This window comes from Dipodomys ordii, unplaced genomic scaffold (assembly GCF_000151885.1).
Source record: "Dipodomys ordii isolate 6190 unplaced genomic scaffold, Dord_2.0 Scaffold28, whole genome shotgun sequence".
In the NCBI taxonomy this organism is placed as follows: Eukaryota; Metazoa; Chordata; class Mammalia; order Rodentia; family Heteromyidae; genus Dipodomys; species Dipodomys ordii.
In genome coordinates, this window is record NW_012267244.1 from 7,327,281 (window position 1) to 7,352,919 (window position 25,639).

General features: G+C 33.2%; 1 protein-coding gene across 3 annotated transcripts in view; it reads right to left on the bottom strand.

Annotated features, from left to right (window-relative positions):
* Xrcc4 (X-ray repair complementing defective repair in Chinese hamster cells 4) overlaps window positions 1–25,639 on the bottom strand; it is a 188,600-nt gene that overhangs the window by 154,211 nt on the left and 8,750 nt on the right. For all 3 annotated transcript variants that reach the window (XM_013015950.1, XM_013015952.1, XM_013015951.1), the window contains exons 2-3: window positions 17,930–18,078; window positions 9,530–9,705 (exon numbers count right to left, since the gene is read on the bottom strand). In XM_013015950.1, the coding sequence (XP_012871404.1) occupies window positions 9,530–9,705; window positions 17,930–18,068 (315 nt within the window). In that variant the 5' untranslated portion in view covers window positions 18,069–18,078. The remainder of the gene's footprint in view (window positions 1–9,529; window positions 9,706–17,929; window positions 18,079–25,639) is intronic.

Below are 25,639 nucleotides of genomic sequence, written 5' to 3' on the forward strand. Positions count from 1 at the left end.
TGTGTGTGTGTGTGTGTGTGTGTGTGTGTGTGTGTAGTGAAGCTCTTCAGCTCAAGGCTAGCCTTCTATCACTTCAAGCACAATGCCACTTTCCATTTTCTGGTGGTTTATTGGAGATAAGAGTCTCAAGGACTTTTCCTGCTGGGGCAGACTTTGAATCACCCTCAGCCTCCTGAGTAGATAGGATTACAGCCATGAGCCACCAGTGCCCAGCTAACAGGGCATTTTGTTGTTGTTGTTGTTGCTGCTGATAGATATGGCATTGCCTTACTTTTTTGTTTATTTGTGTTTGTTTATCATGTTTGTTCTTTTATCTGTCTTTTAAGGGAGACAAGAGGGGAGAACACAGAAAAAGATCTACAAAGGGTAAACAAATGCAGCCAGAGTACTCAATAGATAATGTGTTGAAAATGAACTGTGCAACTTGTCATCAGAGATAGGAAGGGGAAAGGAGGGAAAGGGGTGGGAAGGGTTAACATTGTCCAAAAAGAAATGAACTTATGAAACATCTTAATAATATACCTTTATAATAATAAAAATAAATTTTAAAGAATTAAAAACTGGGAAAACTAAGATATATGTACAACATAAGGATTCAAGTTCTTAAATTTTCCAGTGATCAAATCTAAGCAAAATAAATCAAACAACAAAATAAATAATGATAAATATTTAATACACATAAGAAATGTCTATCAATCCATACAAAAAGTCAATCTGGTGGCTCATTCAGGAGGCTGAGATCTGTGTGTCACAGTTCAAAGAAAGTTGAGACAGACAAATCTTAGGGACTCTTATCTCCAATTAATCAGCAAAAAGCCAGAAGTGGTAGAGCAGAGCACCACCCCTAGTGGTAGAATATCAGCTTTGAGGCTGATAGTTGAGGCTCTGAGTTTAAACCTCAGTTCTAGCACCAAAAAAGATAGATGAAGGATAGACAGATGAGAGAGAGAAAGAGAGACAGACAGATGATTGATTGATAGATAGATAGATAGATAGTTACATACATATATACATATAGAAGAGATAATTTGTTCTTGTAAGATAATTTCAATGAATTACAGTAAGGGAATTATAAAAAAGGAAATCATAATCAAGTCTCTTATACTGCCCTAGCTAGCTTACTACTTCAGGTTTTGTAGCCACTAAATTATATTTTCAGCCTGAATTTCCTTGGGTATAAAAAGTAAAGCTACTGCAGGCAAGGGTGGATCATGTCTATAATACTAGCACTAAGGAGACTGAGATCTGAAGATCAAGTTGAAGCCAACCCTAACAGAAAAGTCCATGAGACTCTTGTCTCCAATTAATCACCCAGAAACCGGAAGTGCAGCTTTGGCTCCAAGTGGTAGAGTGCTTGTCTTGAGGGGAAAAAAAAAGCTCAGGGACACAGTACCAGTCTTTTTTTCTATATGATAATATTATGAGAAAAGAGACCCAAAAAGGAAGAACCAAGTTACAGCAAAAGAGATTTCTTTTGTTTTAGAGATATTTACATTGTTTTTTTTCTTCTAAGTGCTAGACACTATCTTAAGTTCTTTAGAAAAGTACTTAAAATATAAAAAATAACTCTTGGAACAACCTTGTATAGAAGATAGATAATTAGTAAATTACAATGTACAGATTAAAAAAAAAAAAAAAAAGCTCAGGGATAGACCCAGGCCTTGACTTTAAAGCCCCACCACTAACAAAGGAAAACACAAAACAAAACAAAAAAAAAAAACAGAAAAAGAAGTAAAGATATGAAGTCTACTTGAGAACTGAAAAATACATGTTAAAGTAAGTATACTGAGAATAAGCAACTATTAGCATTAATAAGAATAAAGTCATTTTAAAGCTCAATTTTTATATGTCACTCCTGTCCTTTTGGTAAGTTGTTTCTATCCTAAATAATTTTGAAAAAAATTAAGACATAATGACTAAGGTGTTTCTTGTACAAAATAAAACATTCTTAAAGAAAAAGAAAAAGAAAAGATCCCGACACTTATGGCTCATGCCTGTAATCCTAGCTACTCAGGAGGCTGAGATCTGAGGATCCCAATTCAAAGCCAGCCTGGGCAGGAAATTCGCTGCGACTCTTATCTCCAATTATACACCAGAAAATCTGAAGTGGTGTTGTGGCTCAAGTGGTAGAGCGCTAGCCTTGAGCTGAAGAGCTGAGGGACAACATCCAGGTTCAGAGTTCAAGCACCATGGCTGACAAAAGAAAAAAAAAAGGAAACATTCTAACATTCTAAATCCAAGCAAAGCAACATAAATAAGAAAAAGAAATGGAGTACTCAAACACTATCTAATATGATTAAAAATAGTAATTACAATTTTTAAAAGTCTTTTTCTATTCAAAAAAAGATGATATATAATTATATTTTTTAAAATGATTTTCAGCCAGGCATTGGTGGCTCACATTTGTAATCCTATATATTCAGAGGGTTAAGATCTAAGGATCAAGATTCAAAATCAGCTTGGGTATGAAACTCTGTTAGACTCTTATCTCCAATTAACTACCAAAATGCTAGAAATAAAGCTGCAGCATAACTGGTAAAGCACTAGCCTTAAGAACAAAAGCTCAGGAATAGCACTCAGGCTCTGAGTTCAAGCCCTAAGACCAGCACAAGGAAAAAAAAAAAAGTAGGGGAGGGTTTTCAAGAAAAACAAGAACATATACTTTGAACATGTTTAATGTACCATATACATTGATTTACTTCCCACATTCCAGAAGGATTAAGAAATTCTGAAGTGTTTACTATAAATATGCAAATATTTTATCACAAGAATAAAGAATACCCCTTTCGTTTTCAGGCATTTGAATAACACATTTGTAACCCAAATTCCCACAAACCTGAAAGTCATTACTATTTCTGACAAAGTCTTTGGCAGAATACCACAATAAATGCTCTGATTCTGATATTTCATCTGGAAACAGTCTTTTGAATTCAGAATCCTTCAAACCACAGAGACACATGGCAATAATATAAGATTTTCAGACTGTTGTATATAAAAGCAACTCTGGCTAGTTTTTTCAGGGAAAGGCAAGGCTATTTTCCCTCATTTTCATACATCAGAGAAATTTTAGTTCAATGCAAAGAGGCTTTGAAGATACATTTCCCCACCAAATATAAAAAATACAAGTTACAATAGTAAGACACAGAATAGGCTTGATGTATCTGTTAACTCTTCTTAAATTGATACATGGCTAAAATGAAATGAAAGTACTGGAGAAATACAGTGACAACAATAAAAATAGAGCATTATAAATGATGAATGTTTCACTTCCCTGAATGTTAACATGCAGAAACCGTTCATTTTCCTTCAATACCTATCATCCTTTTTGTATAAATTCAAAACATCTAGGCACAGAAGACAGCTGAAGGCCACATTTCTCCAACTGCCTTGCATCTAGATGAAGCAATATGACCAACTTCTGGACAATTGGATGTATCCAAAAAGGAAGTTGTGACCTTAAAATAAAAGGCACATGCTCTTTATTTTCCTTGTCACTCTGTCCTGCTGAATAAAAGGTGTATTCAGTAGTAAAGCTGGGGCAGCAATGTTGAGCCATGACATAAAAACTGTTACAAAGCAATATAAAACCCTGGTCTCACATTATAAGTCCATACTAAACCAGGACTATTTGCTGAATTTTCACATCATAAACAACAACAACAAGAAGACCTACATTCTATTTAAGTAGAAAAATTACAGACTAAACCATCTGATGTCAGGAGAACAGGGACACACACAAATAAAACAATGTTCAATTTTACTTTGAACATGGTGGATTTCCTTTATTAGGAACATACACATATGTGTGTGTACATATGTGTAAATACATGTGTGTATGTGTATATATGTAAATATGTGTGTATACATAATTATACTAAGCTCTCTAATTATATGTAGTGAATAGATGATAGATGATGTAGATGTTAGTACAATATACAGAAACAAATAGAACAAATCTTTTTAATACTTTACAAATGAGAAAGCAAGACTCATGAAGCTATCAAGTTAATCAATTATTTATTTTTTATCCATGATAATTTAGCCTTTTGTTTTCTACTCACCAATGACTTTTTTCCTGCTGAAACAGAACAAGATTTGAAAGCAAATGGAAAAGGACTACTTTATTTAGATAGACTATTGCAATGATAAGGTGTCTACTGCAAATCAGTATGAATTTTGGAGAGCAGATCAATAGTAACAAAAAGTATGGGAATGTTGTTATGAGTGAGTGATAACAGTTGGGGTAAAAAGATAATGAACTCCAAATTCTTGCATTAGAATAAACTTGAACCAAAACTACCTCCTGTCAAGTGCAGAGCACATAGTAGGGTCTCAGAGATTCATATTATACAGAGAAAAGGAAGTAGTATCTAGCTAAGCATTCAACATTTTATTCCAGTGAGATTAAACTTAAATGCAGTCATCTATAGGAAAGCCAGATGTGTTGTTGCATACCTGTAATTCCAAATATTTGGAAAATGGAGATGCAAGAATCAAGGGTTAAGACCAACCTGGACAAAGGTTAGCAAGATCTTAAAAGCGAGCCAAGCATAGTAAAACTAACTACATGAAGGCAGAGGTAGGAGGATGATGGTTCAAATATGGCCAAGGCAAGAACTGTTAGACTGTAGCTGGGGAAAAAAAAAAAGAACTAGGATGTGGCTCAAGTAGTAAAGCATTTACCTAGCAAGCCTGAGATACTAAATTCAATGTCCTGTATCAGAAAAAGAAAAGAGGGCAGGAAAGAAGGGAAGGAAAGAGGAATACAAGGAAGAAGGGAAGGAAAAGGGGAAGAAGGAAAGGGAAAAATATCTATCATCTGTTTTTTAATGGGAATTATGAGCTGAAAAGTAATCTTTTGAAAATTCTTATTCATTCCAAAAAATTAACCTAAGCATCAACAAACTGGTTACACTTGTTAAATAATGTCTTTAAAATAATTGTTTATATTGGAATCTGCAGACCAAAGGTAAGTTAGTATTTTCCATAGATCAGGTTTCTATGAATATAAAAATTAATGGTTCCTTTAAAAGATGTAAGGGGATTGATCAAATGTAAATTTCACACAAATATTACATGACTTAAATATTCAAAAATTGTGCAATAATATATAATACACAAGTAAGCAGATGACACTTGAATTGATGGCAACAAATCCCTAAACACCTTGACTCTCAGAGATAAGAGTCAGGTAGGAAGTGTGCTTAAAACAAATAGAATTTTCTTTCCCACAGAAAAAGTTGGTCAACACAACAAAATTCATTACAACTTTTTTGTGTTCAATTAATATTTATTTTTTTCCCTTTCTATTAAGTCTAGGTCAACAATCTGATTGGCAACAATCAGATACCTATGATATCAAGGAAAGAATTACAGACTCCTTTCATAGTTTTAGGTAATCTAGGACAATTAATCTTAAAGAATATTCTGCTATGTTTCTAATTGCCAGTGAATGAATTTACAAAATTTAACACCCTATAAAATCAATCTGCAGAAACACATCCAAGAGGTTTCCCAAAATACTTTGGCTAAATAAATTGTGATTCTTTAATATCTACAATAAAAGTTTTACTCAATTAAATATGAAACTAGATCTCTCAAATAAGCAAAAACAAGAATAAAATCTAAAAAAGAAATTAAGGTAGAACTTAGGGAGTGGAAAACACTCCCATGCTCCCGGATTGGGAGGATTAACATCGTGAAAATGGCAAAACTGCCGCAGACTATCTACAAATTCAATGCAATACCTATCAATATTCCAACCTCTTTCTTCAATGAAATAGAAGCAACTCAAAAATTCATATGGAACAATAAAAGACCCCGAATAGCAAAAATAATCCTTAGCAGAAAGAACAGTGCTGGAGGAATACCAATACCAAATCTCAAACTCTACTACAAAGCCACAGTAATCAAAACAGCTTGGTACTCGCACAAGAACAGACCTGAGGATTAATGGAATAGAGCTGAAGACCCAGAAATGAACCCACAGACCTATAGCCACCTAATCTTTGATAATGGAGCTAAAAAAAAAAAAGAATGGAAGAAAGACATCCTCTTAGGTAAATGGTGCTGGCAAAATTGGTTAAACAACTATAGAAAACTAAAGTTAGATCCTTATATCACCCTGCACCAGAATCAACTCTAAATGGATCAAAGACCTCAAAGTCAGAGGACACACCCTGAAAACATTACGGGAAGGAATAGGAGACATTCTAGGGCTCCTTGGCACAGGCTGAAATTTTCTTAATAAAGACCCAGAAATACAACAAATCAAAGAAAAGTTGGACAAATGGGATTTCATGAAATACCATAGTTTCTGCATGGCAAAGGACATAGCTAGCAAGATCAACAGAAAACCCAGATCTTCACTAGCCATAAACTGACAAGGGTCTCATATCTAAAATATACCTGGAACTCAAAAAAATATATCCACCACCAACAAATCCTCAAAGAAACAACTGCCCAATGAATAAGTGGGCTAAAGACTTAAAGAGAAACTTCTCTGAAGAAGAAATAAGAATGGCTAATGGACACACAAAGAACCTTCTCTAGGCATAAAAAAATGCAAATCAAAACAACATTGAGATTCACCCTCATTCCAGTTAGATGGCTATAATCAAGAACTCTAATAACAACAGATGCTGAAGGAGATGTGACCAAAAGAGAACCCTACTGCATTGCTGGTGGGAGTGTAAACTTGTTCAACCACTTTAGAAAGTAGTATGGAGGTTCCTCAAAAGACTCCACACACAGCTCCCCTATGACCCAGCAATCCCACTTTTGGGCATTTACCCAAATGATCACAAACAAGGCCATACTAAAGCTACCAGCACAACTATGTTTATTGCAGCATTATTCACCATAGCTAAGATATGGAACCAACCCAGATGCCCCTCAGTAGATGAATGGATCAAGAAAATGTTGTATATATATATATATATATATATATATATATATATATATATATATACATACATACATACAATGGAATTCTACGCCTCTATCAGAAAGAATGACATTGCCCCATTTGTTAGGAAATGGAAAGACTTGGAAAAAATTATATTAAGTGTAGTAAGCCAGGCCCAAAGAAACATAGGTCCCATGATTTCCCTTATTTGCAATAACTAGTATAAGTATAGGACAAGCAGAAAAGGTTAAAAGCTATGTACATATGACCATATAAGATGATGTTAAGTGAAATGAACCCCAAAATAGGGACACAATTTTTTTTTCTTTCTTGCTATTGTTTTTAATGTATTTAAAAATTACTATGTGATTTTTTTTGTTTCTTTTGTATGTTCTTCCACCACGGTGTAACCCCTGTTTTCATTGTATTTGATTTCAGTGACCTGCATCTTGTATATACATTTTTCTAATTTGGGAGGGGAAAGGAAATAACATAATTCTAAAATCATGATATAGGTTTACCCATTGTAGCAATGAATCTACAAGACACTATGTTGAAAACAAATTTTACAACTTGGAGGGGGAGGGGAAAGTTGGAGAGTTGGGGAGGGAAGGGTTGATAAGGAAAAAACAAAGGAGGAGGTAACATTGCTCAATAGGAAATGTTCTCATAACCTTACTCATTGTACACTATTTTTACAATAAAAAACATAAAAAAGAATAAATTATCATACTGTTTGCACAGCAGTCTGTCTTTTTATCATGAATAAATAAATAAATGAATAAATAAGGACAGTTGTAAATAAAATATAATGCTTTGAGAAATTTTGCAGGAACCAACATACTTTGCATTACTAGAAATCTTTTTTTCCATTTCTTGAGAAAAGCTGTTAAAAATGTAGTAATTCAAGGCCTCAATTCCAAGAAAACTGATTAATTTCAAACTATAAAGCAAGAAATCTTTCAGGGTTAGGGCTAGCCCTTGGTGTTGATACATGACAAGACTATTGAAAAAAACATGAGTTATGAGGATTCCAAATTCATTCTTCCCAAAAGCAGATGTACTACCAATCATGGCAAGTACGTAACCCATCCCCATTGCACCAACTCTCTCCTTTCACCGTGTCAAAGATACCAAATGGCTTCAGCTGGCCAGAAAAATATTAGTTAAGATTTGTTTTTCATTAGAGTATGCAAAACTGATGAAGACCAGAAACTCACCACATAAAATAATGCTATTTGTTATATATAAATGCTGATGAATGGAAAAGGGCATTACTCTAAACTACTAGTGTAGTGTTTTATGTCATTGGGTCATCTGGTTGAGCTTCTACCAAAAACCAAGTGCAAATATGATAACAAAATTCTCATAGTAGTTCAAGTCTTTCCTCCACCTATTTTAAATTATTATTTTGAGAACCTCAATACATTAAAACTTACATGAATTGACAGTTAATTAAAAAGAACATACATCTTCAAAATATGAAGTACTGAATCCAGATACTTTGTATAGATTATTATCTATAATATAGCTGAAAATATCTACTTTATTTATCTCTTAAAATATATCTCTGATTAAATTTCTTTAATCATTTTGAATTAAAAAATAGCTCTCAATTTTGTCTGTAATTTAATTAAGATTTTCTTCCTTTTCTGAAACTATAAAAATATATCTAAAAAGAAAAAAAGTATATCTAAGTGATAAGCCAATGGTAAAAAATAAATTTAATGTCTAATCCACTTAGGTAAAATATGAAGATGATAATTACAGGAACTTAAATAAGTAAACTAGCACCTTGATATAAACTGAAGCAGGAACTGAGTGATATAAGTAGCAGATATTATTTTCTACAAATCATGCAATCTCTGAAAGCTGGCACTAAAAGTGATTCTTTCCTATTTTAGTATTTCTAAGTTAAAGGCATAAATAATGTATCCTTAAACCAATACTGTGTCATTTGAAAGTCTGAATATATTATAATAAAGTAGAACATAATTCATAATTATCAAATATCTAAATGTAGATAAGCTTTTCTTTCCTAAAAATCAGTATTTTTCCAAACTTATTTTAGTAAGATGTTGTCATAATCATCTAATTCCCATTCTTTTAAAATGTGCATTCATGTAGTTAACTTTATGATATTTTAAAAATAAAGCATTTAAAAATAAGAAACAATAATTATTTTTTTAATTTATTAATATGAAACTGAAAAAAATGTGCTGCTGGTACTAGGGTTTGAACTGAGGGCTTTAGAGCTCTCACTCAAATCTTTAAACTCTTGGCTGATACTCTAAAACTTGATTCATGCTTCCAGTTCTTGATTTTTTTCCCCCTAGTTAGCTGAAGTTAAAATTCTCAAAGATTTGCCTACCCCAGACTGGCTTTGAACCACAATCTTCAGCTCTTAAGTCACATGAGTAAATTGGATTATAAGCATGAGTCACTTATGCCTGGCTAACATAATGTTTTTTTTTTTTTTAATCTCTAAAGCATTCTTTAACTTGGAAACCAAATACTCTCCATGTTTATATTTCCAAGATGTTCTGGGAATAATGTGCTCTTTACTTAAATATTAGATACAATGCCTCAAAGGGCTGTGACATTATAAAAAGTTGTACTTACCGATACATCTTTCAGGCTTTTATCCAAGGAGAAATGACAAGATTCTTTAGAAAAATTAAACTTGTATGTGTCCATCGATCCTGCTCCTGACACCAATGCTTTCCCCAGTTCGTCAACATATTTTTCTTTCTCCATTGACATGTCCTCAGCTTCTTGGGAAATCTCTGATGCAGAAACTATGGGAACCATATTAATAAAAACGTTAAAATAAAAATTCTAAATATAAAAACTGTATTTACCCATCACTACCAATTTGTTTTCCATGTAAAAAATTTGAAAAAAGCAAAATCAATCCCTATTCTATACATTTTTTAAACCAAATTATACTATTTAATGGAGCTAGTAATTTTGAGACACATAACAAGTTAGTCTCAAATTTCAGCTAAAAAGCATTATGCTCTTAGAATTCTTTTCAAATCTCAGATGAAATATAAATTCGAAGTTGCTATTGAAAAGCCTGTTTTTGTGTACCTGCTCTGAGGTCATAACTGGATAGGTCATTTCCTATCATGATAGATAGATCCAATACTTTATAATACCTTTTTTCCTTGTCTTAGAATTTCAGTAGTCTCTTATCTATTTCTCATACACATGGACATGCAAATTAAGTAAAAATTATTCCTCTCATCTCATTGTCAATGAAGGGAAGAGATAAAGAAGAAATGGGAAGGAACTAGTTATTAGATGTAACCTCTATAATATATAGAATATCATACATATGGTTTCCCATTTTCTTTGGTAGCTATATTTAAAGTTGATATTTTACCATCAATGAAACAATTTCAATTACTACACTTTGAATTCTAGATACTCTCTTTCTTTATTTTTCATAATATCCTGAGGTTTTTGCTGTTGTTTCTGATGACACTGGGTTTTGAATACAAGGCCTCCAGTTTGCCCAAATAGGTTGATCAGCTGGCACCCTACCACTTCAGCCATACCTCCAAGCTAGCATATTGCTGGTTATATTGCATAGGTTGGCTTTGAAATGAAATCCTCTCCTTCTCAGCCTCATGAGTAACCAGGATTAAAGGCATGAGCCACAAGTACCTGGCTGCCCTGTTCTTACTCTACCCTGCTGAAGCTATAGTTTGGATGTGGATTGTATTGCCAGCTTGGTCCTCAATGTATCTCTGTAAGAGGTGGTAATCTTTAAGAAGTTAGTTAGACTATGAAAGGCTTAGATCATGCAGAGCTCTGCCCGAGAAAATAACATATTTCTCAGGGAATCTTGAGTTAGTTTTTCAACAGAGAATTTTTCAAAGAAGATACTGATCCCAATTTGCTGACTTCTTGAATCAAGATGTGATCTCTATCTCCCACAGTGGAGCACATGTTTGTAATGTCATCTCCCACTAAATCCTCAATAGAGTCTAACAGCATCATTTGATATTGAACTTTCATCCTCCAAAACTGTGATTTTCATGTCTGTGTTACCATTCTTTAATTGTAAATATTACATGTATTGACTGCAATATTTTACTTTCACTACATTCTTTCAATATACATTTATTTTTTTATTATCTTTAGTAGCTCTAAAAAGGAGTTGCCATTCAATAGTCGTCTGCCTCAGGTATTTATGATAATAATGAAAATGGACTATTGTACTTTCTTGAAAATGCTTGAAAATTTTAAACATATGTAACATTTATTTAAATTGGTTATTATGGTTGTTTCCTAAGGTATTAATTCTTTTCATTTTTGTGTTAAAATTTTTTGTTCTTATTTTCCCATCTATACCTTGTATTTGAGCATGTATTTTCTTTCAACAGAGTAGAAAATGTTTTGGGAAGAAGTTATCTTAAATGGTTAAAGGCTGCCTTTTTTAGTATCTACTTTCAGATTTCACCAGCTCTGGAACAGTTTTGAAATTTAATTTCTTACTCTTGAGACAAAGTGTTCCAGTTTAACCTTCTCTCATAAACACATAAAAGAAGCTTAGGGTTCTAATATTTTGGGGACTTTTATACATCTATAGTCCTGAGAGAGTATTCTGTTGAAGCTCCAGATCAGAGAGCAGTGTTTTTCAGAAAATTTCATTAACAGGATAACTCTTTCAGGTTCATTTTATTATATGGAGAGTTCAACTCTAATTACTTAAGTAGCCTGCAGTCTCAGCATTCTGCCCCACTTTCATTTCAATCACAATCACTTAGACATATATATCATCCAGCTATTCCATGAAGCTATAGTTACTTCTAGTTTTCAGACATCTACCCATTTATGGCACTGGGAGTTTTTTTTTTCTCCATATGTGTCTTGGTTTAGTTTTCTTTTTAAAACACAAAATTTAAAAACTGGGCACCAGTGATTCATGCCTATAATCCTAGCTACTTAGAAGGCTGAGATCCAAGAATTGCAGTGAAAGCCAGTCTAGCAAGAAATCTGTGAGATTTTTATCTCCAATTAACCACCAAAAAGCCAGAAATGAAGTGTTGGCTCAAGTGGTAAAGCACTACCCTGGAGGAAAAAAGCTTAGGGGCAGTGCCCAAGCCCTGAGTTCAAGCCCCATGATTGGCACACACAAAAAAATTTTGTTTAATTTAACATTAAGTTGGAATGTGTGGGCAGTTAAGTGACTTCTGGTGCCAATGCAGGCTATTAAACAATAAAAAAAGACTGGTATGACTTTTATTCCTCATAATTCTAAAAGATATGATTTTCATTTTGCAAAACAGAAAAGTAAAGGACAGACAATATCCAGGATAATACAGTAAGAAAGTGATCAGGCTAGGATTCACTTAGGTCTCTCTAGTTGCTTTCATTTGAACTTAGGCAGAGAAACTGGATGAATTATTTTCTTCCCTAACTTTGAAAAACACATCAGCCTAAAATGTTATGGAATATAAGACAATGTTGATTAAAATACATATCTTCATGACTGTCTATTTACTGTGCAGCATCTAGAAACTCCATGACAGATGATGCAAAAGAGGATCTCATAATGTATCCATCATTCTACATGATCAGTTTGCAATAACAAGTCCTGTAATATGATTCCCATATGTCATATAGCCTCTGAACAGAGGTTAAAAAAATTACTTTTTATGCCTACATGATCTTAGAGATTCTTAAACACTTCCAGGCTCTTTCTCTCTGAAATAGATAAACATTTAAGTATCATCACTAGCAAATCTATTGTGCTTTAAAATACCATGGTTGTCTGACAAAAAACAAAAATGACAAATACTTCCTATTTAAGGACTAATTTAAAATTCTGTATTTGGATTATTTTTAAAGTTATTAGTACTAAGGAAAAAAAATTTAATAGAGGAGAAAGTCATTCTGTTGCCCTTAATGCAACTAAAAAAGAAAATAGAAAAGAAAACTCAGCCGGGCACCGGTGGCTCACGCCTGTAATCCTAGCTACTGAGGAGCCTGAGACCTGAGGATCATGATTCAAAGCCAGCCTGGGCAGGAAAGTCCTTGAAACTCTTATCTACAATAAACCACCATAAAATAGGAAGTCACTGTAGCTCAAGTGGTAGAGCACTTGCCTTGAGCTGAAACGCTGAGGGACAGCGCTCAGGCCCAGAGTTCAAGGCCCACGACCGACAAAAAAAAAAAAAAAAAGAAAACGCAAAGGCAATCTATTAACAAAACGTTGTTTAGAACATCATAACTGTCACTAAAAGGAAAACATATGTATCTGAAAATATTTAACAGAAATTTTTCATTCAACTCATCTGCTTATAAAATGCTTAATAGTAAGCACTGTGCTCCATGCATCATCCCAAGCACGATACATTTAAACATTAAAACAAAAATGTCATCTACATGGAGAACTAAGTTCTTACATCTTATAACAAAGCTTTAGATGACCACTAAGCCACATTCTTTTTTTTTTTATTTTGCCGGTTGTGGGGCTTGAACTCTGGACCTGGGCGCTGTCCCTCAGCTCTTCAGCTCAAGGCGAGCGCTCTACCACTTGAGCTACAGCGCCACTTCCGGTTTTCTGGTGGTTTATTGGAGATAGGAGTCTCACGGTCTCTCCTGCCCGGGCTGACTTTGAACCGCGATCCTCAGATCTCAGCCTCCTGAATAGCTAGGATTACAGGCGTGAGCCACCAGCGCCCGGCGAATAAGCCACATTCTTATATCCCTACCACTATGAATTCTGAAATTATTGTGAGTACACTCAATTTATGTCAAAGAAAAAAATATATTAGAGGAGGCCATTTTATTTTTTTCCTCTCTACATTTTTCCCTTTGAAACTACATAAAAAGCATAGATTTTAAAAAATTAAAACTTCCTCTAACAAGGAGTTAAGCCCACTGGTAGATCACATTTATAATGCTAGCTACTCAAGAGGTTGAGATAAAAGGTACAATATTCAAAGCCAGCCCAAGCAGAGAAGTCCATCAGACTGAATCTCCAATTAACCACCAAAAAGCCAAAAGTGGTGCTATGGCTCAAGTGGCATACCACTAGCCTTGCAAAAAAGCTAAGGGAGAGTGCCAGGGTCCTGAATTTAAGCTCTAACACACACACACACATTCTTACTCTAACACAAAAAGGAATGTCAAAATCTGGCTTCCTATTCAACATGGTGGCAGGTTCAATTTTACGCTAAACACAGATATAAAAAGAACAGCCGTAACTGGCAGGCAGGGTGATCAACATCTGTACTTGGGAGACATTGACTGAGGAAAATCTCAAGTAGTAGTTTGCTAGCAAGTACAAAGCCCTGGGTTGATACCCCAGTACTGCCAAATAATAAAAGTTCAATATAACTTCAATGACCAGAAACAAAAAGAAATACTAAAATTCACCAAGAACATGAATGGAGTGGTAGACACCTGTAATACCAGTTACTTAAGAGGCAGGAAAAGGAGGATCTATGTCTGAATTCAGCCAGGTTAGAAATGACTCATCCTATCAAAAAAGTACATTAGAAACAACTAGGATGTGGCCCAAGTCATAGAGCACTTTCCTGACAAATGCAAGGTACTGAGTTCAATCCACAATACTACTACCTAATTAAACAAATAGAAAAGTAAAGCTAAGCTACATCATAATAATGTAAGCAGATCAAAACAAATGAAACTATTCTCAAGCCAGAATTTAAAAGACATCACTTTTACACTGTAGGTATATTAAGATAATGAAGAGAGATTCTTTGCCTCCACTATGTATGTATAACTGATCAAAGCATTGCACACATTTTATATTTCTTATCATTCAGAAAGCAGACATTATTAACATCCCAATAAGAATCTGGAAGATTCCATCATAAACATACTTCATTATTTCATTAAAAATCATTTTCCCCCTGGGATCTGTCATATCATTTCCATGTAAGACATTACCAAATGCATAAGTTTAGGGCTATTATTAGTGAACTCAATTATTTGAAAGTAAAATAACCAGCAAAACTTCAACTGCTGTTCAATAAAATAAACACTACTCCAGAGTGGGCAAATGTAAGTTTCTTACTGCCAACAAGATTTTTTTTTAAGAGTCACAGAGTGGTCATTCATCATTAACTCACTTTGCAACTAAACCCTCTATAATACTGAAGTGATGATAGGCCTCATGTTAATTAGACCCTTAAACATTCAAAACAACAGTCAGTTTAGTATGTGGGAGATTAAAAGGAACTCCACATCCTTTTAATTTAATTCAAATGAAAAGAGGAAAAAAAAAACATCCTAATTGAAGGTTACAGCAATCAAAAAGATGAACGACAACAACAGTAAAAAAAAAAAAAAAGCAAAAACAAGAAAAAAATCCCAGGATGAGGTATAGGAAGGAAATCTATTGTCATGCTTGAATTATTCGATTTTTTGGACATTCTTAATCATGTTATTTTCTGTATGTTAAACACTATATTACATTTATGTAATAACCCCTAGAGAAGCATAAAAATGGTGTTTTATTATTATTTGCTTACATATTTTCCCACTAAGTTTATACAAGAATGAATAACAAGAGCTATAAAACATAAGCAAAATTTTAAAAATTTGGTTATATATCCTTAAAATGAACATACACTACACTATAAATAGACTGTAAGCTTATACAGCATAGTAAGGTAAATGCTTTAACAAACCACTACAGAATATACAGGTTTTGATTCATTTTTGTCACAGCAAAAACAAATGGTAGTATATGCTGAATTTATGATTGCTCACTATAAAGGAATATGAAGGGTTTTTACTCAAAAGAAAAATATGTCAACTCCAATATGAAACATTTTTTTTCTTTTATTAATTAATCAATTTATGTATATTAGTACTGGGGAACTCAGAGCACTCATGGCTATTTAGTTAACAGCTGGTGCTCTACCACTTGAGCCACACCTCCAATTCCAGCTTCTCCTTGGTTAATTGCAAATAAGAGTCTTGCAAATAAGATTTGTCTGCCTGGGATAGCTTTGAACTTCGATTCTCAGATTTTTCATCCTCCTGAGTAGCTATGCAAGAATGAGTTGCTAGCATTTCTGTTCATTTTCTTTCTTTTTAGCCAGTGTTATATATAATTGTATATATTTCCATCAAAAAAGACCAGCACTAACCTACAGCTATGGCCTTCTGTATTATCCTTAATAGCATACAAAGGACTAACTTGACAATTCCTCCTCCACTCACTCCTGTGTAACACCAACCAATCAATAACCAATTTCTCTGACATAGATCTATGTAATGTAAAGAATCACCATAAGGATTTGTGACCATGAATTTTCTTTATTTTATAATAATCCCACTATCAACATTCTTGTTCTATCTTGAAAGACAAATAATTTTGCAAGTGCAAAATCAGTTTTGTTAGTAACACAATCTGTCACATTGAAGAAACTGAATTTCAAAATGCACTTTAATATTTTTAAGTATATAGTAATTGAGAAGTAAATTTGGGGAAAATATATTAAAACTTAGACACTATAAACATCATAGTTACATAATTACACAATTATTTCAACAAAATATTTTAGAACGTTAAAAGTTTGCTATGTGAACAAAAAGTAGTTTTCAATATTTTTATTTATATCAGTCATTTTCTATACATGCTTCAAATGCATTTTTCTATATTAATTAGCTTTTACAAAAATTATGAAAATCAAGTTTATTATATAAAACATTCCAAATCTTACTCTATAAATTTGAGCATTATATTACAAACTTACAAACTTTTGTCCTGTTTTGTCACAAATGAAGTATATATTCATTGGAAAATAATTCAAACAATATGAGTAAATGAAGTAAGAAAAGAAAAACACTTGAGAGCTGTAAGCTTAGCTACTCAGGAGGCTGAGATCTGAGGATAGAGTTAGAAGCCAGCTTGGGCAAAAGAACCTATTATTCCCAATTGATCACCAAAAAGGAGTTGTTTAAGGATACAGGTGGATCTGATGCAACAATGAGAAGTACAAGTTGTCATGTCCAAAACGAGCTTTACAACGTCGGTGCGGAGGGGGGGAAGGGGGTGGGGGGGAGGGGGGAAGGAGAAGGACTGGGGATGGGGGGGAGGGGGAGGCTGGGAAGGGATGAGAAGGGTAAACAAAGGAGGAGGCTGCAATGCTTGGTAAGAAATGTACGCATTATCCTGCCCATGCAATTGTAACCCCTCTGTACAGTATGTTCACAAATAAAATAAAATTAAATTAAAAAAAAAAGGTAGAAGTGGGCCTCTGGCTCAAGTGGTAGAGCACTAATTTTAAAAAGACAAAGCTAAGGACCTGAGTTCAAGCACCAGTAGAAAGAAGGCAAAGAAAAGAAAAGATAAAAGAAAAGAGAGAAAGAGAGGGAAGAAGGAAGGAAGGAAGGAAGGAAGGAAGGAAGGAAGGAAGGAAGGAAGGAAGGAAGGGAGGGAGGGAGGGAGGGAGGGACAGAAAGAAAGAGGGAGGGAAAGAAAGAAGAAAAGAGAAGAAGAAACTGAGAGGAGAGGTGGGGGAGAAGGGAGGGCAGAAGAAAGGAGAAGATCTCCATCCACACAATATAACACAAATGCTTGACCCAGCCAAACTACTTCTTCTCCTCTAACTAGAGATACATGTAAAAGGTACTGTTTATGTCTTATAATATGTGTCTTCTAATCATGGTCTAGTTTAACTATGGTACAGATTTTTAAAGATGAGAAAAGCAGAGGCATATAAATGACAAATGACTAGCGCAAGAAATGGAGCTAAATAAAAAATGCCATCTCAAAAATATGGATAGATCTTTTTAAACCTCTTAAGTCCAAGTACTTAAGACTCATATGGTAATCACAACTATCTGGAGTCTATGTTTATTTTTTTATTAATATTACAAAAAATCCATTAAATATCTATAAGCTAGATAGATGAAACAAGTAAGGTCACTAGTAGTTTTAATCTATTGAAGAAACATTTTGATTTCACTTATCAATGAGAATTGAAGAATAAATTTTGCTTTGAAAATATTTACTTTTACTATTACCTGTCCCAGTCCATGCTGAATGACCATCAGTAAGTATGATGACAAAACCAGATTCTAGTGTTTTCTCCCAGGACACTTGTAGAAAATGAATTACATTAGGTTCAGAAGCAAGACAGATTTTGCTTACTTTTCTCTCCATTTTGGGAAACCTGTAATGAAACAACAAAATTAATATTTTTTTAAAAAACTGCAATTCTCAAATGATATTTTTGCATGGGTTTCTCAACTATACAAACTCCCAGAAAATATAAAATACCAAAAACCTGTACAATAGACTCAATTGAACTCAATAAATAAGTTTAGTTCAATGTTGATTTATTATGTTTACAGATGACAAAAGCAGAGATGTATAAATGACAAATGACTGCCACAAATAACTAAACAAAACAGAAATTCCCACCTCAACTACATGAAAAATAAAATTTAACCTCTCCCTTCAACAAGAGTCAAAAGCATTATTTCTCTACAAGAAAAGAAATAGTCATAAAAATTGTGTGAATGACCTGAGAATGATCTTGAAAATGGATGTCATTATAATTAGTTTATAATTATAAACTAATATAAATTAAACTAGTGAGGATAAATTTAAATAAGAATGTTAATTGCTATCTGGAGAAAGACCATGTAAAATGAGTAAATCATTAGATCATTTTTGAAACGCAATAGTTGCCTTTTCTAAGGAAAGTTCATTCAGCAAATGAATTGAAAAGACAATTCTCAAAAGTACAAATGCTAATACATGAAGCAATGTTCAACATCTTTATCCATAAAGGATATTCAACTAAAACCTACAATGAGATTACATTTCACTTCAGTCTGAATAACATTCACAAAGAATAAAAAAAATGGAGATGTGTAAAAAGAAACCCTCTTATGCTGTTAATTGAGATGCAAACTAATGCAACCAGTATGGAAATCAGTATGAAGTTCCTTAAACAACTAAGGATAGATCTTCCTTATGAGCTCATCACATGATTCTTGGGCATATATCAGAAAGAGGAAAACATCAGTACACATGGAAGACCATGTCTCTTTTAGCTTTGCTCATAATAGTCAAGCCTAGGTTCCCCAAAATCAATAAATTGATGAAGAAAATGTGATATTATATATATATATAGGTATATATATATATATATATATATACCATATATATTCCATGAAGTATTGTTCAGCCTTAAAGAGAAGTAAAATTATGTCATTCAGAGGCAAATGTTCAGAACTGGAAAACATTGTATTGATCAAGAAAGAAAAAGAAAGTTCAAAAAAATGTTTTTTCCTAAAATTATGATGATGAAGATGATGACAATGATAAAAATAATGGAATGTAACTATTAAAAGAACTGTCTGAAGGGTTAGTGGTGGCAGAATAGAAGAGGAAAAAAGCTACTAGAGAATGTAGATTTAAAAAAAAATGCAGTCGGGCACCAGTGGCTCATGTCTGTAATCCTAGCTACTCAGGAGGCTGAGATCTGAGGATCACTGGTTCAAAGCCAGTCTTTGCAGGAAAGTCCGTGAGACTCCTATGTCCAATAAACCAACAGAAAATTGAAAGTGGCACTGTGGCTCAAGTGGTAGAGCACTAGCCTTGAGCTGAAGAGCTGAAGGACAGCGCCCAGGCCCAGAATTTATGCCCCACAGCCAACCAAAAAAAAAAAAGCATGCATATTTATGGATATATGTGTACATACACATACATACATATTTATTTATATACATATACAATATTTAGTTATTTTCATTGTGTATTTCCATATATACATATATATGATTTATATATATATATATATATATATATATATATATATATATGAAGGTGGAAGGAGGAAAGGAGGTTTAACGACTGTAACAGAAGAGATGAACTGGTATAAAGTATACTACATATCTGTGGAACTCTTGTAATAAAACCTTTTTGTATTATTACTGTATGCTAATAAACTATATTTTTAAAAAATAGCTTAAACACTAACTACTTATACAAAAACACCTATAATAGAGATAGGTTGTATCAAATTACCATAGCCTGAGGTTAATGAAGATATAGACAGAAGTCAGTTATATAATATGGAGTTAAATGAACAATATAACCAAACAAATTTGACAACTCAACAAATCCATGTATATAATAGTGAGATTCAAAACAGAACATGGTGGGTCAACCCTGTGATCCCAACTATTAAGGAAATAGAGCGCAGGATGATTGTAATTCAAGGTGCCAGTCCAGATAAGTTTGTGAGGTCCCATTGCACCTAAAGAAAATGCTAGTACCTGTGATGTGTATCATAATAATCATGAAGAAAGCATAAATAGGAGGACTGCAGTACAGGCACATTAGATTCTGTTCAAAAGATAAAGAAAATAGGCTGGGGAGTGACTCAAGTGGTAGAATGCTTTCTTAGAAATGTAAGCACAATGTCCTGAGTTCAAATGCCAATGCCACCAACAAAATAAAAAATAAAAACAGAACATATACGCCAACACTTGTTCTTGTACTTGCTCCTTTCCTATAACAAACCTCCTCAATTAACCACTATCCTCTCTGTTTTGTTACAAGGACCAGAATTTTGGGTGTTCTTGTGCTTTACATAACTGTAATTGACATTATGTTCTATATTGTACCTAGCTGCTTTTGCTCAACATATGTATGAGAAATTCATTCAGATTGTGTCTTACATGTGTACATCTTTCTAGGGCCTACATGTTGTATTCCATTATATAGATAATATATATCTATGTATTTTTCTAAAGATCAGCATTTAATACTTTCAGGGTTTTGGGTATTACAAAAACTGCTTCCATTAACTTTTAGCAGCAATATGTATTAACTCTGTGGAATATATACCTACAAATGTAAATACTAGACCGGAAAACATATATTTCTATATACTATATAGCCAATTATTTGCTTTAAGAGTTCTGCAAATTCACAAGTGATAGTAAATTCTGATCAATCCACATCCCTGCAAATAGTTCCTATCATTTTCATTTCATAATTTTGATATATACATACCTAGTAGTATTACATTATGAGTTAATACATATTTCCTAATAAATAATAGAGGCTAAGCTCTTTCAATATATTGTTGGGTATTTAAGCAACCTAGCCTGTAGAATCTTTTAATTGTAGATATATACCTCATATTTTCATACATTCATAGACAATTAGATAATTTCTTTTTTTTGAAGGGTGACAATAAAGAGTTGCAAGGTTTTATTTTAAAATACAGTTTCAAAAGAATTTCAAAAGAAATCTTCTGTACCCATCATTCAGCTTCCCAAGGGACCACATCACATGAAACCACCGTACTTGTGGCATATCAGTAAGCAGTACAATTAGATAATTTCTAATGCTAGACATTATAGAGAAAGCTGCACTGACTCCCTTTATGCATAGCCCTGAGCTTACATGTAAGAGTTCTCTATGAGATGTGTCTAAATTCTGGGACATGGAATACATTAATTGTCTGCAGAGATTTCCTTCATAGGATTCTTGTAGTTCTTTAGTTAGAAGTAATACCATTCTCTTGCATCTCTGTGGAATGGTGCCAATTTCTATCCTGTTGCATAAACTTCATGTTGCCTCATGCGATTCCTTCTCTGCATAAAATGAATTAATTAGTCACTCATAGTATCTACAGCACGTCCAGCCTCACTGGGAACCTTCAGCATTCCTCCTTCCACCTAACATATTTCAATCAACCAAGTTTATAGAGTAGTTTTGAACATCTGAGTCTTGAGACAGTTCTTTGTCATAAGTGACGGCTGAGATCAAGATCATCTCACCATCTAAAACATCTTGGCTAAATTCCTTTCCTTGCTGTAAAATGCAAGTTTCTAGCTGAGCTGCCAAATCTGGAAAGCATAGCTGATGATAGGGAAGTAATCACCTGAGGATTGTGATCATTTGGAAAGGGCTGAGGGGAAGTTAGCAGATATTTTCAATCTTTTTTTACCTAGGAGTACCAAAAACAAAAACAAAAAAAAAAAAACATGGTGTCAAACAAAACCTCTTAAAATACATTAGAAGGCAACCTACCCATAGATGAACAAGTATTTTGCTGGTTATAGATCATCTTATTTTGGTTAGTGCAAATTAATTCTAAAAGGAAGTTTCACTGTGATATTTGATATATGAATACTTGGATCAAATTTACCTCCTCTGTTTATCTCTCTTTTTACTCTCCCTGTATTAGTTCTTTTAGCAGTGTTTAGTAGGTTTCATTGTGCTGTTTACACACACACACACACACAAACGTACATAATGCATTTCAATGTATATTTGCCCTCTATTAGCCTTTTACTTTACCTTTCCCCCATCCACTGGTTCTCCCCATAAAATACTCCTTTTAAATATCAGTTCTTATTTTAATTTCATACTGCATATGAGTACAAATACAAGATCACTGGTTTTTTAAGCTTCGCTTATATCTCACTCAACATGATGATCTTCACTTTCATCTGTTCTGCAAATGATATAATTTCATTCTTTTTTATAGCTGACTAATACTGTGCACATGTACCATATTTTCTTCATTCATTCATTCACCCATCAGCTGACACTAAGGCCAATTCCATAGGTTGGCTATAAGGTATTGAAGACATCTGAATTGCATATTGATTTATATTTCTTCAGATACATATGCAAAAATGGCATAGCAGGATCATACAGTAGTTCTTTTTTGACACACATCCATATTGATTTTAAGGATGGCTGTACAAATTTAAATTACTATCAACACTGTTCAAAGGTTAATTTTACCTATCACATCCCCACCAGTATTTGTTGTTGTTTTATTGATTAGTTATTCTGACCAAGAGGTGACATTTCAGTCATTTTTTAATTTGTATTTTATATTAAGGTAAAGGATATTGAACATTTCTTCATGTATTTTGAAATAGTCAATGAATTGTTTCTTAGTTCATTCAGCCTTTTATTTGTTTTCTCTTGAAATTCTTCTAAGCAGAATAACTAACTTTTATCACCCTAATCATCATTTTTTAATTTTTTCACTAACCTTGGATCCCATGGTTATGGAATTGTTGACTTTTGTAAGCATCACATTGCCTTATCTATTTCGTTTCCTCATATTACTTGTATTTCTGTACTGGAATTTACTCATCTGAGGCCAAGTTTTTCATTATAGGCTTTAGTTTCCTTTTCCTTTTAGTTAAGATAGTCACGTGTTTAGACACGACTGGGTTGAATCCTGTTTTTGGTGCAGTTACTGACCACTGAACTAGGGCTGTGACTCAAGAGTCAAACTTTTCTTCACTGTACTCGAGATATTGATTCTAATTCTCTTCTCCACTCCAGAAAGAAATTACTAGCTGGTCAACTGGTTTATTGTACCACTGCTCTGAGTCACTTTCAGGGAGTTTCTTAAGTTATATTCCCTTACTCTACTATAAAGGATCAGACTGCAATATATAACCAAGTATTCATTTTCTGACTTCCTATTCTGTTCAAAAATGACAAAGGTTTTATTTAGTCATTTTTTTATTGTTGTTATACTGCCTTTTTAAATTTTCTCTTCATCTGTTTTGGATATTGATCCTTTTATACCTATGTTTCTATCTCCTCTCTCCCATAAGTGGTAACTGTAGATAACAAGTTGATCTTCATTTTAAAGAAATACAATTCATCAAAATTTTAATAATATTGCCATCACTAAGAAATCATGAACAATTAAGATGTTCTCTTGTGTCATAACTAATATACATGAATTTTTAAAAGATACTCTGTTCTTTTTATTATTTTTATAGCCCTTATTTTCTTTTCTTCGTATTTTATGTGGTTGGGGATCAAATCCAGGGTCTTAACCATCTATGCAACTGCACTACCAGTGAACTTAACCATAAAACTTCATTATGCACTTACATTCAGATATCCAATCCATCTGTAATTGGCTTATGTATAGAGTTAGGTAGGGCTCATAATATATTTTGTCTACATATCTCATTTACCCACTAATATTTATTAAATAACAACCTTTCCCAATTACACTACACCATTAACATAATGTATATATGAGACAGAGTCTACAATCTTTAGTCAGTTTTATTAGTCAGCTTGTTAATAATAATAATCTCTCATCATAATTACTGTGGTTTGATAGAAAACCATTTTTTACAATACTTGGCTTTGAACTGATTGTCTTTAAAAAATGTAGGTAAAATGAGATCTAATGACTGAAACCTACAGCACTTAAGTCTATCACTAATAATGAAATCTACTTAAGAAAAACCAGGATACCAAAACCCAGGTTTAAAAAAAAAACGTGAAAGGACTTTTTGACTATAATAAGTACTGCCCAATGAGACCACTACAAACAAATATTCAATACTACACTAAAACAAAATCAAGACTTTTATTTTCAGTTCTCCACCAAGTAATATCTAGTCTTACATTATGCAATTATGAGTTGCAAGTAATAAAATAAGCCTGTTCTCAGTCTGGATCAAGTGACAAGAAATTTCCAATTCTGATGTCTATGTCTCATTGAAAAGTGACTGCTAAACATATCTATCATGAATTCCAAAAGACACCAAAATGAAGACTTTCTGTAAACATAAAAAGTATTGGAGCATGAAAATCAAACCCAAGTGTACCAACATATAGCCTTTCTTATAAAAACAATTTATAATGTTATCACTACAGAAATAATGTTTTTCAGAATTTATTCCAGTTAATCTGTACACTGAAAACATAGTCCACAAAGGCCAAAATGATACTCTACTCATCCTACATATCACAAAAAAGATAAAGACTTGTCATATACATAGTATACTTTCTTAATTCCAATTACTATTTCCAATGGTCAGGAGAGTAGTAAAGGTAAACAGTATTTTGTTTGGGGCCAATATTTTAATTCTGTAGACCTTTAATTGACATTAATATCAAGTGAACTAAGTTTTTCACATATTTCATTGTTAAATAACTCTTTGGAACTTGTTATTGTTTCTTGATTGTTTTCAGAGCTATAATTTCATATTCGATAGTTGCTTATCAAATTTACATTGAGTGATTCTATTCTCTTGATCCAATACATTTGCAATCTCTCCCTGACTCTGTCACTGACAATTTTGATAAAACTCCCCAGTGATTCAAATCCTTTAAGCAAAATGTTGAACCGAAAGAGCACAAGCATGGACCTTTGAGTCCTGCCAATGAAACAAGCTTCCAATAAAGATCAATCATTTGTACTATTTGCCTTGAGTACTCCTATCTCCTTCTGACAATCATAAGTTTATAAAAAGAATTCATGGCATAACTATCTCATCTAGCAAATTAGCAATACTATTTTTAAAGGGGAAATAAATTACTGCCCTGACTTCATGATCATATTCTCACTTCTCAAGATTAGAAGTTGTTTCATTATGAATTCAATATGATTCTTCTGGTAAATCATCCCAGAATCCTTTCCACATTGGTATGATGCATATTCTTTAGTTCATAGCAAGTAACTATATTTTCTAATTCCAGAATATCCTTCAATCATGTGTACTTCATTAAAATATATTTATCATTAAATGAAGCAGAGAAAACATAAAAATTACTACTCTACTCCAATAAAAAACACAACTTCAATGATAAAAAAACTACATAACTATCCTTTAATCACATGACATCAATCTCTTTTTGAGGATGATGAAAATGGAAAATAATATTCTTGACGCTGTTGATTGTGGAAGACAGTATAAAATTAGTTCAAA